This window comes from Glandiceps talaboti, chromosome 1, assembly GCF_964340395.1.
Source record: "Glandiceps talaboti chromosome 1, keGlaTala1.1, whole genome shotgun sequence".
In the NCBI taxonomy this organism is placed as follows: domain Eukaryota; kingdom Metazoa; phylum Hemichordata; class Enteropneusta; family Spengelidae; genus Glandiceps; species Glandiceps talaboti.
The window spans coordinates 26,439,273-26,456,590 of record NC_135549.1 but is presented as its reverse complement, the minus strand read 5'-3'; the positions used below and the strand labels follow the sequence as shown (position 1 = coordinate 26,456,590).

The following is a 17,318-nucleotide window of genomic DNA, read 5'->3' as shown; positions in this document are numbered from 1 at the left end:
AAATGTTCGTGATATGCTTTGTTGTTCTAGTTAAGCAAAAATTGCACCCTCTGTGGCGGTAATTTTGATATCGTTCATAAATTTAGGAATTCATGTTTACTATCGCGTGACGACCGTGCGTTTGCAGTCACTGAACTTTCGCCGTTCTGTGTGAAATTTTGGACTATTTCCCTGTGATATGAAATGTACAGTTCAAAGAAGTTGTTACAATGTCAATCTGATTATTAAATCCTCTGATCATAGAGGAGGCGATCAGGCTAAAAAATGTAAACATGTACCAAGAAGGTCAATTCAGGCAAAATAACGAAGGTAAAATAGCAATGAACGATTACCCGACGTACATCTACATCGGATTTTAATCAGATTGTTACAATGTATACAACGGTGATATTTTGTTCGGTTGACAACAAATTTGGTATTGGAAATGCTTTTATAGTTGGATTTCTAGTTGTCTGCTTGCCTTGTTTACAAGGGGACGTGCAGAGATCACGTGATACAACAAGCAAAATTACGGCTGTTGGCGAAAATATGCCTGCATATCTGCAGCTGGCTCTCGACCAATCAGAATGCGAGATTGGTGACAGGTGACGTATAATTACTTGTACGCTTGTGCGATCATTCTTCTGCACGCGAGCTCTGTACGCTTATGCATTCTAACGTATATCTAATCCTCTCTGTTACAACATTGTTGAATGACTTTTAACAATGTGATTTTGAAAGTTTTACCATGTTTTCGACGTTAATGTTTTTAGCATATGAGCTGACTGTCATCCTTTCCTTAGTCAATCTCTCGAGTTTCATTTGTCCCGATGAAAGTGTCTATAGTTTGTCAAATAAATAGTCACTGCTCTTGACAAACGTCCCATCGGTGGCAAAATGTTTCCTACCTGAAAGTCTGTGGCTTGATTTTACTGATCTCAACATATATTATGTAAGTAGTAGTAATGACAGCAGTTGTCGCATCGCCGACTACATTCTGAAAAGTGAATGATCAGCTGAGCGCTGTAACCTCTCAACTTCATAAGATTAAATCGACTCAATCGTAAAGTTTGAGAATATTTTAGTTAAAAATCATCACCTTAATAGAAACAATTAGTCGGTCCATGTATAGGATAAATAAAAAAACTCCCGGTATTTCTAATTCGTGCTACGCCATCTCGGATTCACGATTCCTCTAATGTCTGTATCCATCCGAGCGTATAGATACGGCTGACATGAGGGGAATCATTCGTCCTCGAGAACGTAGCACTCATTCGGAATACCAGGAGATTATATATAAATATCACATGCCAGTATTTTACTTGTAATGTTGTAATCACGAATTGCAAAATTATGTGCTTAATATTTCCATATCGCTAATGAAATTGGAAGTGGTGATTTTCAACATTACAGTAATATTTTATCCTTGCTTATCCGTAGGGTTTACTTGTTGAAGGTCGGCCCCAAATAAAAAAAACTCCAACTTACACACAGTTCAGGGTAGAATTTGTGTTTGTCTTTCTCTTACCTCTATAGCAAAATACGTCATGCTTTTCGAAGTTACTTTCCGAGGCCAGCTTCACGATTCCTTTAGCCTTACCACAAAGATCGCTTTTTTTCTGAGAAGGGAACCCAAGCTGTCCACTCGATAACCAACCAGCTTGGCAAATCCCCATTCCTTGTTCCCAGGCGTCATAGAGTTGGGCAAGAGTTGCGATCTCTGCATCATATTTCTGACATTCTTTGATAGCTTCGGCAAATGTTAGTTGATTTCGGCCTTCTCGAGATTCCATGTGAAACGTAACTGTAATGTAACCCATCAAATGATAAAAATAAACTATCTATTCATAATACTTTATCAATAAATCTATCTGTCCATCCGTCCAACTGCCCGTCCACCCACCTCGCTTGGTAGCAGACTAACGATGTATTTCGTAAATATGTAGGACACAATGCTGGGGTTAAATGCATTTAAATTACATTATATTAAAGTCTATTCCACCAGAAAAAAAAGAAATATATATTATACAGTCTTTGCAAGCAAGAGGGAAGCAATTCTGGTGAGAGTCCTGGAAATAGTTCCCTTAGAACTAATCAAGTCAATGAGCCAGGCATACATATAAAATAAGACACGTTTGAGGTACGAGTTACAAAATAACCACAAAAATAAATATTTTTGAAAATAGTGAGATAGAGATATGTTTGTGGCAAAATTATATGAATATATGAAAGCTCCTTGACTCTAAAATTAAAGAGGCAAGTTGAAGGTGACTGAAAGATAGAGTTTACTCCCTCAGTTTCATACTTGAAATTGTGTTGGCTAATTGAGAGGTTATCCTTTGGGGTCGGTAGGTTCTCTGGCCGGATAGTTATGGGGCAACTGGTCTGTAAGAATGTCTGTATAAGGATCGTGTTTTAGGTGGAAGATGAATATACAAGTTGAAGTTGACAAAGTTTGTAAATGTCAAGACGTTAATCTGGTTCAAAATTAAAGAGAGGTGTAGAGTGGGCATTATAGTCAGAGATGTGAGTCGAACAATCATCTTTCTAGACAGAAAAAATGGATAGTTGGATATAAATATTTCCCCGGAATTCAATACACCAACATATTTTTGAACGTGTGTATGGATTTTCTACTATGTTTTAGTTATAATCATTACTAAAACGAATAATTCATGATATACAAAAACAATGTTCAGATTTATTCACTTGCAACAATGTTGTTCCCATGTATATACAATCAACTATAGAATAAAAAGAACAGTTTTGACCCTGGTCACGAAACCATACTGACTTCAGACTGACTACTTGTTTCTAAAGTTATATACAGTGTCATCGTACCTGCTCCTTCCACTGTCGGTGTTACGTCTGCAAAAAGAATACATTTAAAACATTAAGTTTGATACTAGCGTTACAAAATATTTAGGTGCAATCAAAATTTTGACTAACTAACTCTCTGCTATGTAACTACTTACAGATTATAAGATGTACTTGGCAGACGTATATCTGGATGAAAAGACAACATATTACATCAAATTGTTTCAATACGAAAAGAAGGTTGTTAAACGGACATCACCTGAGCTTGATTTACAAAAGTGATTTTTTACTTTAGTGAAATGTGATCGCCAACATATATGGGTGGGATGGACGCGTTGATCAGCTTTTCTTGCACTCGAATACTATTAAAGTGTGTTGTATTGCATTGCTAACTTTTGCTAGGAAAATGGTATTCAGAACCATATCAGTCTTTGAGTAACTTACTAAAACGAGTGTGTGTAGCACAAACGTACGTGCGAGCGCGCGCGTCTATGTGTGTGTACATGTATTTGTTTGTATTGTTATGTACGAATGCAAGCATGTACCGTCATATCTACATGTATGTATGCACAAATATGACATACGAATTGTTCCACTTACCTCTATAACAATACGCATCGTACAATTTTTTCTTGTCCTCATATCCCATAGATATAACCCCTGCTTTGCTACCACATCCCGACTGCTTGTTTTGCATTGAATACTCAACTGTTCCATCTGCCAGCCATCCAGCTGAACAGTACCCTAACCCCCTTAACCAGGCTTCCTCTAACTGCTCATGAGTTGCAAGGACAGCATCATACTTTTTGCACTCTAACTCAGCCTCACTGAAAGTTAACTCGTAGCGTGAAGTCCCTGATTCTCGAACAAGGAAAACCTCTGCAATTGGAAAATATTCAAATAATATATTATACATGACATACAATTGTTAAAACTTAGAATCATATATTAGACACCTACCTAGCACATACTCTTCCATCGTCAAAATCTTTACCCGTACCATGCGAGAACGAATTCTGGTCAGTTTGCTATTTCATTCGCCGGTGCAAAACAATTTGAATGATATTCATATTGATATTCAGATCGAAAAATTACCCACATCTTTTTAGGAAATCTTTTGAAACAATATTTAGTAGAGCAGTACAAGTGATTAAATTGTAAACTTAGAGAGATGAAGCCTTTTCGTTTGTTCTATAGACTGTTCATGTATTTAAAAAAAAGACGTGTGTGTACAGGTATTTTCCGGTTTTGTATGTATTTCACTCTCATCGATGACTGAATTGAACCCCCTTATTGTTGTCATTTACAATGTACAATGCCGAGGGTCAGGCTAGACTAGCTATAAGCTATTTCTTGATTACCCATTTAGCCTTCTCTCTTCTTGTTTGTGTTAGTGTTATTTTGTAATCATTTATAGATTTGGGTAAACAACTTATTATTATTATACTCACTGACGATAGGTGTAAATGGTGTAATATATAATTTTAGCCGTTAGTGATTTTTTTAGATCGAATCATGTGGTATGGACCCTGAGTCAATAGTGACATTAATTTGCATACAGAGGGCAATATTCGTTTTTGCCCTAGGTCGCTATTACAGTTGCACTAAGATGTATTCTGACTCTGGAAAGGAACTTTGCCAGAGAATGTGATGTGTTATGAAAAACCTTATTGCCTGGCCTTTATTCGTTCACTTGTAGACGTCATATTACCCCTCACACTTTTATCTACTAACTATTTAGTATAATAGGTGCTGCATAACGGCCCATGGGGCTAATAAAAGCTAAGTACCGCTGTAGACATGCGACAAGTGTATAATAATGACAGATGTTTAAAATGCGACTCTAGGAAGTAATGTCGAGAGATGAGAAATAGATGGAAACAAAGAAAAACGGAAGGAAGAAGTCTTAATAGAAGATGCAGACCCCCATCAAATACCTCACTTCTAAGTGACAATCAGATTTAAACTGAAAGCCCCCCCCCCCGTAAGGGAATCACTAATTATACAAATGACTCATTAAACTAAAAAAAACTATGGTAACAGGCTTTTTTTTTGACAAGCGTGCTTTCTTAGGTTAATGTATGTGCCAAATTATACGGAATTTGAAGAGTGCATGATACTGCTTAATTACTGAATATCGTTCATTATTCAAAATACTCGTTAAAGGTAAAAGTTGTAGCAACAAACTTCATAGGGCAGGTGCGTATTATTATGGTTGATATATGTATCATATTATGCGAAATTTGAAGCTTGCATTTTTAAGATACAACCTAGTTACCTAAAATCATTAATTATGCACATTTTTCATTAAAACTGTGAGCTATATCAAAGAATTCATAGGACATATCCGCTTTGTTATGGTTAACGTATGTACTAAATTGTATTGAAATTGAAGTATGCAGTCTTAAGATATAGCCTAATTACCGAAAATCATTAATTATGCAAATTATTCATTAACACTGTAAGGTACATCAACTAACTTGATGATTACATGGCTTAGGCACATACATAAAGTCTATGTATTGAAGGTTGTGAGTTGTGCAGTACTATAGTGATTTGTTACTGCAAATATGGTCGTCATACATATCATATATATCATATGTATGAAATAGTATGTATAAAAATATATGTATAAAAATAAGTAGCTGTACATACCTCCAACAATACATATTATATATATATATATATATATATATATATATATATATATATATATATATATATATATATATATATATATACACAAAATACACAAGTTATGGTACGGAGCCGTTACTCAGAGTTTTACGCTTGAATGCGATCGTCGTCCGAAGATCGCATTCAAGCGTGAAATTCTGAGTAACGGCTCCGTACCATAACTTGTGTATTTTGTGTAATACAGCTCTACTTCTCAGTATTGAGCGCTTTTCCTTCAGTTTATGACTTACATCTTACACTGAATTAGTATATATATATACATAAATACATACATAAATGCAGACAGACATACACACTTACATCAGTTAGTCATCAGTCAGTCACAGACGCACGCACAAGCACAAGCAGTTCACAAACATTCAATAAAACCAACCATCTGTATTTAAAAGTTTAGTAAAAATAAGTAGCTGTACATACCTCCAACAATACTTGTAGTTGGAATTTCTGGCGGAAATAAAAGTCAGTTGATTTCATATTGTTAATCTTTACTACATTGTGTACGACTGTGTATGTATGTATGTATGTATGTATGTACGTATGTATGTATGTATGTATGTGTGTGTGTATGCATACATGCATGCATGCAAGCATGTATGTATGTATGTATGTATGTATGTATGTATGTATGTATGTACGTACGTACGTACGTATGTATTGTATATGTATGTATGTATATATGTATGTATGTATGTATGTATGTATGTATGTATGTATATCACGTTTTTCCCTGATGTTGTGATGTTCCTCTGCAATTTCATTTATAGAGGATTAATTTCATTTTCTCTTAGTGTGTTCAAATATGACGTTCTTAGGAAGGAATACCTTCCACTCGAATACCTGTCAGAACCAACCATTATTAAATTTCAACGAATTATGAGGACACAGATGTTCTGTACAAACTTTGTAAATTTATTCAATTGGCGTTTAAGTAGAGAGATTTTATTTTGATTTGCAACCGTGTGATGTAATATGATATTTTGTGCTGAAACGATAATTTGTATATGGGCCGGAGGCCTTTGAATACAATAAACTATATTATGTATGTATGTATGTATGTATGTATGTATGTATGTATGTATGTATGTATGTATGCAACCAAATTTCCGTATCTGTATAAAAACATCATTCAATATCTTAATTTTTCCGGTAATATCAACCCAGGTAAGCATTCAATTGTCATCAGGTGTTGAAAATAACAAATAAGACGGAAAGAAAGACAAACAATGCTAACCATCACAAACACAGTCAATGCCTGCATCAAATGCTTGATGCTCCCTGTGCACTACCTCCACGCTAGGCATTACTTCCATCCTCCCCTTCCCTCCCTTACAGAACAGGAGTAGGACAGAGACGTGAGTCAAATATTGAAACAACTTAAATAAGATACTGAATCAGGAATCATCTCCGAAAAACTCATAAGTCACAAGTCAGTTTTCTCTGATTCACCATGTGCGGGCGCGTTCGAAGGGAAGTGAGTGAGTTTTAATTTTCTCTTGAACATGCCATTCAGTTTTAGATCTGATGTCTTAAATGTGTTCTATCCAATGTCAAAATACACGGAGAGTGTCCACGACAAACATTACTGTTCAGTTCAAGCTTATTTTGAAGAAAGGTTAATTTTCAAAAAAGGTAGGCCTGACACGTACTGTACTGGAGTGTGTGTGTGTGTGTGTGTGTGTGTGTGTGTGTGTGTGCATAGTAGAAGTAGTACTACTCGTAGTAGGAATGCCCCTGGTGAAATTTCGTTTTCGTTTGAGATTTTAGTCAAGTAAATCTGAAAACTGTATCACCAGGTGCATTCTACTTGAACTACATACGCTAAGGACATGCAATAACCACGTGTGCTCCGGTCTAGTGTGGTACTACAATTCTTATTTCATCTTTCTTCAAAATAGTCTTGAACCTAGTAATGATTTTGTAATTGATTCTCTCCATGTATTTTGACATTGGATGGGACACATTATGATATCAAATCTAAAACTGAATGCTGTTTTTTGTACATAAGACTTCCCTTCGGTGGGTGCCGCCATTTTGGAAAGTTGTTCCCTCACATTGTGATTCAGGGAAACTGGTTTATGACTAATGGGTTTCTAGGAGATAATTTCTGGTCTTAGTATATGATTTTATCGTTTCAAAATTGGACTCCCGTCTCTATCTCACCTCTACAGAAGGTCAACAATTATCAACTCCTTGAAACTCGTTTGGCAGCTCTATAACTGTAACTTGCTATCTGCTGAATACCTACCTTTATAACAATACACATCGTAGCGCGTTAACTTGTTTTTAAATCCCACATCAACAACTCCTATCGTACCACCACAAGCTCCGAGGGCCTCACGCATCGGATACTGAACACTTCCATCTCTAAGCCATCCAGCTAAACATTTCTGTAAACCATTCTCCCAGGCTTCATATAGTTGGTCGTGTGTAGCTATGACTGCATTATATTTCGTACACTCTTCCTTAGCTTGTCCATAATTCAAACTATAACGCTTTCCACCATTGGAGTGGATGATTCCTCCTGTGTTGGAAAGAAAAGGGTATTTTTTTTACAGAATTTATATAGAGATATATTATTATCAAGTAACAAAATTCATGTTTGCTGAAATTGACCAATGAGAAATGCCATTGTGGTTGTTAATTAGAATTTACTCATAGATAGAATGTTTTAATATTGATTTGAAATCCAGAGGCATATTAGTTTTGAGTGAGTTAACTATATACACACATATATATATATATATATATATATATATATATATATATATATATATATATATATGTACCTATCTGAGGATTAGGGGGAATATACATGCGGAAAAAATCTACCATAGGGGGAAATCATCTTTAGGGAGAAAATTTTGTTTCCCCTTAACGTTTTGAGATTATGATTCAATACTTTCCGATGTGCCTCTTGAAGTGTTAAAGATTGACACAACAGGGAATGATAATACAATCTCATATATCAGGTTTCAACCACAGGAACTGATTTAAATTGGTGATATCAGGGACTCCAAAATCGACAGTTTATATGTTCGATGCATAAAAAGTCAACCATGGGGGGAAGTGAGGTTTTTTTAAATTTAAATCTTAATTTTCATATAATATCTGTATTATCTCTCCACATACATGTTACCGAGACTCAAACGGACATATTCGCCAAGTCTCGAGGATTATTGTTAATTTTTACGCCCAAAAACCAAAATATATAGTGATTGGGCCCTTCTAAAATTGCTCCTCAGAAGTTATATATTTGACAATGCGCTGAAAACTTCTGTTTGCTACATCGAACGTAAATTGTCACGTGACTTACAGTTGTCGCGTCAGATTCAGTCCGTGGTGGAGTGCAGAGCTCGGCTGACCACAGTGATTGAGTGAAGAACTTTTTCAGTAAGTATCATTCCAAAATTGTAAGTATAATTCCCCTTTTTTGGAGAAATTTGATAGTTTATTATGATAGTTCTAAGCTAAAAAGATTATTCAGTCAGAAGTCAAATCATGTCTGCAGTCGGTCGGACATTGTTGAACACCACTGCCTCATTCTTCGTAATGTAGTATTTTACTGTTTCAAAGCCAATATTTCGTAACCTCTTTTTGAAATACAAACCCCAATACTATCAAAACAAAAGTATATGGTTTGGCTGTGTGACGAAAATATTCTGGCAGAAATGAAGTTATTTAATTCTAGATCGATTGAGAAAATGTCCGTCGCTTCAAAATGAAACTTGTAAACTGGATGCCCCCTTGTACTAGTAGTTGTACAGTATAAAGCATATCTTTGTTTTGAAGCCTTGCATCTTGGACATTTTTTCCTTCAAAGCCCAATGAATATAATTTAATCTTGATTAAAACAATTTAACTTTTATTTCGGTCACATATATTTATGATGCGTCTAAAACCCGAGTTTCGTATCGTATCCAACATGGCGGGCACAGTGCAAGGGGCAGGTGGGCCGGGTGTCCGAAGTTTTAAAATTAAGTTGCGCGGTATACTTACAAAATTGTTGAAAGTATAAAGTTTTTTACATTTTTTCACTGGATTTGTTTATGAGCTGTAAGTCGAAAATACTTTTCACTCAGAAATAAAGTCTTGTTCGATTTGAGAACGATTGAAAAAAGAAATCCCGATCGTCTGGACCCCGGGGCCTGAACAACATTATAATATGTTGTACATTGGCCGCCATCGTATCGTCCGTAAATAAATTTTGGTGTTGAATTTTGCATTTGTTCGAAAATCAATAGCATTCCCTCAAAATTCTAGTTTAATTTTTGAATCAAATGATGTTTATAGCTATTTCGGTTGAATACTAGGTATGATCAATGTCAGCGCAATAGGTAATCGTCAAATTGTTATCAGCTGTTATCGTTCAGTACAACGTCAAACTGTACGCCGGCGTACACCGTACAATTCATTGATTGAGTATCAGTTTTCTCCAAAATGTGGGGGGGGGGGGAATCTTTGTACTTTTTAAGGTCTAAAGACATCGTTAGAAGAAAGTGATACGGTAATATCGAAATCGTTAAATCTGGTAATCGGTAGTTGTCCCGTTTCTAGACGGTTTTCTTACTACTACTGCTAGTACTGTACTTACGATATGCGTAAGTTCGTTCACCGCTAAATGGTTTTATTCTTGTCTATGACGGTCCTAATACAGAACAATGATGTTATTATAGGGATTGGCGATATTCTTATAAAATCGGTAGCGATGTCATTTCCACAGTCACACACACAACACAGTGTGTGACTGTGGAAATGACATCGCTACCGATTTTATAAGAATATCGCTCGCAGAGTGACCTTTGTTGTTGACTCTGTTAGTTTGTTGGTGATTTGTTTGTGCCATACTGGAGTTCAGAGTCGAGTGACGCTTGAACTTTTGAAGCTTTTCGTCCCTCCTGCTATCAGACATGGTGTCGCGACATGTCGAACGTCGAATGCACAATTTAGATAAAGTTATGGATGTCCCGATATATCTTGGTTATGACAAAGTTGATAGTATCTGTGAGACAATAGACTCGAAGGAAGAGTTGGACAGAATTCTTCGTGAACAGCATAAGTTTGCCAGGTCACAGGGCTCGCCATCAGAAGAACACGTGTTAATATTAAATAACAACAACAACAAAGGTATAACTGGATTGCCAACTCCATGGAGGTAAAAGGAATAGTATGCACAGAGCGTTAAGCCAATATTAACAAGGTACCTCCATGCCAACTCCAACACAAACATCAACTTCTAATGAGTGCCAGCAAAAGAAGTATTGAGACGTACCATATACTGATGTAGATGCTGATGATGGTGGTGGTGGTGGTGGTGGTGGTGGTGGTGGTGGTGGTGGTGGTGATTTAGTTTTGAATGTAATAGAGAACACGGACAGTGAGACTTGTACTGACTTAATTAAGTAGTACCAGTGAGTCAGATGAGTGACACTGATAATGGCAATACTGAAGGTGAAGGTGATGACGATGATGATGATGATGACAATGATATCAGGAACTTTTACAAGTGACCAGATCAGGCAGAGTATGCACAACATGGAAAGCATGTTTTAGATACTAACTAGATTGTGTGTGGTTATAAGAGAAAGGTAACTAGCTAGTCTTTCACTGTTTGTCACTTTACATGTACAAATATTGCTTTCTAATACAGAGTCATAATCCTTTAATTTGTATGAATGAATAAATGTTTTATTCGTATAATATTAGGCCACCGGCCTTTATGTACAAAACTTTATAAACCAAAAGTTGTACAGTTGTTTACCGTCATCCAGATTTTTCAATCATTTCAGCTCTTTTCTGAAAAGCAAAGTGAACATAACATGAGAGTTGTCTAATTAAATGTTCATGTTTTGTTGATAATAGTATTAAGAACTTAAATACATTTTGTAGAGCAGGTGGGTCGAAGAAATAATCTGGAATGTACTTCCTTTGTATGTCATCATATGTAGGACAGACCAGACAAAAATGATATTCATCTTCAATTGTTCCATTTTGACAGAAAGGACACACTCGATCACTTCTAGGGGGTTTTGTTCTTTCCCATCTACAGTTTTCAATTTGTAGCTGATGAGATGACGTACGAAGGCGACAGAGTGCATAGCGGAACACTTTTTTGTCCACTACGTCTAGGTAAATCTCATATGATAGGTCAATAAAGATTTGAAATTACAATACATGTCTAGTTTAGAGGTTTCTAACATTTCACTGTGTATTAGTTGACTATTGATATCCTTGCACCTGTCCTTGAATATATTGATAAAACTATTTTCATTTCCAACACCCTGTGTCTGCCATACTTCACTAAAACCAAAACAACATAACAAGTGTTTGACGTCAAGGGCCCAACAATTTACATCATTTTCAGCCGTTCCGTACTGATACTTATAGCATAGAGACAGGATGCAGTCTGGTTTCAAATTTAACAACTTAAACCAATACTTGATTATTTTGATTTGTCTGGTAACAATTAATTGTAAACGACCGGTTTCAGGAAGGGAAGCACAGTTTGGCATATGTCGATTTAAACCCAATATGTAACGTAGAAATTTACTATGGACACGTTCAATGTCAGTTTCTTTATGAAAACCCCAAATCTCTGCTGCATAGTTGAGTATCTGTGATATTTTTCCATCAAAAACTTTAAGCGCGGCATTGACTGGTATGTCTCCAAGTTTAGCCAGTTGGTTTTGAACAGTAAACATAGCTTTGCTGGCTTGAAGTGCAAGGGTTTTCTGAGCTAAATACCATTTGCCGCTACTCGACATAATGATTCCGAGGTATTTATAAAAAGGGACAACGTCAAGTTTGTGCCCATCTAAGAACCATTTCTCAGTTTTCTTAATTATCCCACCTTGTTAAATACAATAATTTTAGTTTTGGCATGATTTACATTTAGGAGCCAACGTTTACAATACATGGACAATTTATTTAATAATCTTTGCAGCCCAACGACGGTATCACTCATTAAGACCAGATCGTCTACAAATAGTAATAGCCACAAATTTAGGCCAGCAATATAGACTCCGGCAGATTTTTCGGTTTGTAGTTCTCTTTCGATGTCATTTACAAAAAAGCAAAATAAAAGTGGGGATATAACAGACCCCTGTTTAAGCCACAATTACAATGAAAGAAGTTAGTCAAACCATGAGGTGTTCGAACACAAGCTTGAACATTGCTATACATTGACATTAAAGTACGAAAGTAATTTCCCTTCATACCAGATTTGAATAACTTATAGAAGAGTAGATAGTGTTGTACCCTATCAAAGGCTTTTTCAAAATCGACTTACGCACAAAACATTCGTCCTTTGGGTTTAGCTAAATAATCTGTAATAATAGTATTAAGAATAAATATATTATCTATTGCACTTCGCTATTTCTTAAAGGCTGATTGTAGTTCGATGATAGGACCGTTTTCATTTAACCATAAATCCTGTCTCTTATATAAAATGGAACAAAATATCTTGCCAATAACGGGAGGTAAATTTACATGTACAAATATTGCTTTCTAATACAGAGTCAAAATCTTTTAATTTGTATGTATACATATAATGGGAAGATTGGTTAACCTTCAGTATATGCAATTGTCATGTTTTACAAAATAGGACAAAGAGGAGGGTTACTTTTTACAAATGGAGAATGGGGGAAGGGTCATGTTAAAATAATTTTTGGTACACAGCAAAGTATTAAGAAAACAAAAATCATGGTGTGCTGACATCAGATAGATCCAGTCAGCAGATAGTCTTGCATTTTCAGCTGGCAGGCTGCAATACTCTTTTGTGAATAATTCCTATGGTTTGTCAGAAGAATTTCTCCCTATGGTCACTTTTGCTATAAGGGGAAATATACATATATCTAGTGACAATATACACATTAAAATTTCTCCCTATGGTCACTTTCACTGTAAGGGGAAATATACATATTATACCTAGTGACAATATACATGTACACATTAAAATTTCTCCCTATGGTCACTTGTACTATAAGGAGAAATATACTCTGGAAATAACAGCGTTGAGGTTGCTTGCTTGTGGCAATGAAGAATGAGACAAGTTTCAAGCAAAGACAAACAATATAATCAGTGTCGGTAACTTTTCAAAGTATAAACACCATGGGATCCAACATCCAACGACTCTGTTTACTGATTAGGACACTGCATGTGATAATGATCAACTGGGGCAGTGTGGCTCATACCAGAGGCTCATACCATTATGAAGTATAATATTAGATACAATTTCGTAAACAACAACAACAACAACAACAACTTCATCTTATTATAATTCAAGCTACATACAACATGTTATTTGTTGATCACTGAAATCAGTATTGAAATGGTTTTATTATTGTATCTATTCATGTACTTCGAATGATTTATTTTGTTATCCAACAGGCGCACAAGTAGCACTACTTTTACAAAATGAAGTCATCCCTCGAAAAATAGTTCATGTAAATTTACGCTCAAAAGTTGGGAGAGTTGAAAAAAAATACTCGACATGTGATCGATTTATCATTATTTAAAACTCAACTGTTTGTCTGACATGTAAATAATTGACTTTGGCTTTCCCATCGACTTGCAAGGGTAGACGATGCCTCCTGTAAGCATGCTATACCAAATCAAGTACTGTTGTCTTCGCTTGGTACATGTAATTCTGACATCTTTGCTATGATCATACATCCTCTGATTAGCAAGAAGATGACTTCAATTCTGGTCGAAACATTGTGTGACTGTACAAACGTGTGTGGTCAATCTGATTAAAATCCGATGTGGTGAAAGCGGCTAGATGTCCTTATTTACCTCTATTCATCGTGTTGTGACGTTTGTTTTGTTCAATCACTGCGAACAAAACAAAGTCACAACACGATGAATAGAGGTAAATAAGGACATCTAGCCACTTTCACCACATCGGATTTTAATCAGATTGGTCTTTACCTAAATTGTCCTTGCTTGAAGCTCACTTCATGCAAGCAACCGCAACTCTCTACATTCCATAGTTGTACATATACCTAGTGAAAATATATACATATGAATTTCCCCCATGGTCACATTTCCTGACTTGAGTTTGTGCTCATTGATTGCCAAAAATGGATAAAATGTTAGCCTGCTAAAGGAAAAAGAAAGGAAAGATGAAAGAAGTTTCTATAATGCTGCATCAACTAGTAACCACTATGAATTCTAACACAATTTATCTCTGCTACATTAACACAATAAACATATTTATCTTTATTGGTAATACTGCATTCACAAACACCATCTTTTGGGAGGCTACATGGAAAAAAATACAGCTTTCAAAAAAGGTATATAGAAAATTAAAGAAACTGATTTTCTTTACATAATACTTCATTAAATTACCTCTGAAACCTCAGGGAAAATACCCCTGGAGCTTCTACTGACATCCTCTCAGGTCGATACTGAAGAGAAGGGGGCACTCCCTCTCTTGCTATCAAAGATGTCTTATTTTTGTAGTCTTTCTTGTGTTTTGTTGTGGTGGATTGGAGATGGTGGTTATTGAACAAATATGGGACATTGCAAATGTTTGGAAATGTAGCTTATTAAGAGTATATGTGTAATGAATAAAAAAAATGCGTAGTCTGATTGCTTTCAATTTGATGCATATGATAATGTATGTCCTGTCATGTTGTAATCAACGTATAAACTTAGAAATGTCACATTTTTGTTGCCATTGTTGTGTCTGGAAAAGTACTGCATCATGCCAAACACGGGTACATAGTGGATGACACATTATTGATTACAGTACAGTTACCATATCACGCTCCCACGTCAAAAAAAACCGCACTGTAAGACATGTTTAGCCATAGTTCTCTTCATCATGAATGAATATATCATGCTATATTAACGTAGTGACGTTGCACCACCTCATTAACATGACAGGTCAACCTGATTCCGCGGTATTTTTCAACTATGAGGGTATTGTTTCGGAAACGCGATCGTAAACGTATTTTAGATCGATGTTGTTGCACATTAGTGATCAGGTTGGTCCAGTGATATGCAAGTGTGGCATGGGTGGTTATGTTTTGGTTACATTTGGTGTTTTGGCAATACTTTTGGATCGATGAAAATCGGATGTCACCGTTTTGGTAATGGCTTGGCCAAGCTTGGTTTCCCAACTTGTGTTGTATTTATGACATCGCTACCAATTTTATAAGAATATCGCCAATCCCTATAATAATGTCATTGTTCTGTATTAGGACCGTCATAGACAAGAATAACACCATTTAGGAAAGGAATAACAGTTTACAAGCGACTGTGCTTCTGACAAGTTCATAGTGATGAGTAGGGAACATTTTAGATTAACTAATAACTTCTTTTATAAACTATCTATGAAGATTATCGGTCATTACGAAACCTTCAAGTTCAATTTGACATGTTCTGTAACTAGTGTGGTAGCTAGGTAATACATGTATATGTATATTTATAGTTATGCTTGAACTAATAATTAATATTAAAGAATTTATGTAAGAAACAGGGAGAAGAACAAATATTTACATGTACCACATTTCAGACAAAGCTATACATGGTACGCCATTGTATAAAAAGTCAAAAACAGGGTGACCGACCCCCCTCCCAATCCACCCCCTCCCCCCCCCCCCCAGGCTGAAGAAACTGACCAGTCCCTTATGACTGCTTTCCATGCTGATGAAGTTCCATTTATGACAACTCGCTGACGATCAGTTAGCCATGCCTTGACCCACTGAAGGACAGGACCAGTTATACCATGGTTTTCCATTTTGTTAATTAATCTGACATGGGATACTTTGTTGAAAGCCTTTGCAAAGTCTAAGTATATAACATCTACATATTGTGTCGTTTCATCCAGAAATTTGAGTAAGTTAGTAAGACATGACTTCCCTTGACAAAAACCATGTTGCAAGATGAGAATCTGATATATGTGTTCTTTTTTACAGTATCGATGCTACAGCTAGAAGAACCAAACTCATGTATGGGGCGTTTGGTAAATCATGGGGTACCAAATTCCAAAATGAAATTACTTAAATTGGATGGATCACCAGTGCTTTGCCTCTTCACAATTAAAGATATTGAAGAAGGAGAAGAAATTCTCTGTGATTATGGTGTGAAGAATTTGCCATGGGAGCAAAAACAGGTTGGTGCAATCTCCTGTATCCTAAATAGCAAAATTAATGGTAGCCGAAAATATCTCACTATCGAGTAATATACTACCTCTGATAGCAGAAAAAGGTTTAAGTTGCCATAAACATATCATTTCTATTCCCAATATAGTGACGAGTGAAAACTTTTGGCAATCAATGAGCACAAACTCAAGTCAGGAAATGTGACCATAGGAGGAAATTTATATGTATATGTTGTCGCTAGGTATATGTATATTTCTCCTTATAGTAAAAGTGACCTTAGGGAGAAATTTTAATGTGTATATTGTCACTAGGTATACATGTATGTATCATTTCCCCTTATGGTGAAAGTGACCATAGAGTGAAATATTAATGTGGATATTGTCACTAGGTATATGTATATTGAACACATATTGCCTGGCCATGAGGGCTATAGCACCTGTTTATTACACCCGGGGGACTGTGAGTTACCAGAATCACATGCTATTTCCCTCGGCCTTCGGCCTCAGGAAATAGCATGTAATTCTGGTAACTCACAGTCACGAGGGGGTAATAAACGGGTGCTATAGGCCAAATATAGGCCAGGCAATATGTGTTTTATAATATACCTCATGAAAATCTTGCTCTCTTCTCTTGAGGTTGGCAGACGACATCGTTCGAAGCTGCCATTTTGACCTTGCTGTGAACTTTTAATGTGTATATTTTCACTAGGTACATGTATAT

General features: G+C 36.0%; 1 protein-coding gene across 1 annotated transcript in view; it reads right to left on the bottom strand.

Annotated features, from left to right (window-relative positions):
• LOC144432551 (uncharacterized) overlaps positions 1-17,318 on the bottom strand; it is a 92,193-nt gene that overhangs the window by 29,416 nt on the left and 45,459 nt on the right. Inside the window, exons 8-12 of the mRNA XM_078120792.1 lie at positions 7,739-8,014; positions 5,911-5,937; positions 3,397-3,675; positions 2,821-2,847; positions 1,508-1,783 (exon numbers count right to left, since the gene is read on the bottom strand). Of these exons, the coding sequence (XP_077976918.1) occupies positions 1,508-1,783; positions 2,821-2,847; positions 3,397-3,675; positions 5,911-5,937; positions 7,739-8,014 (885 nt within the window). The remainder of the gene's footprint in view (positions 1-1,507; positions 1,784-2,820; positions 2,848-3,396; positions 3,676-5,910; positions 5,938-7,738; positions 8,015-17,318) is intronic.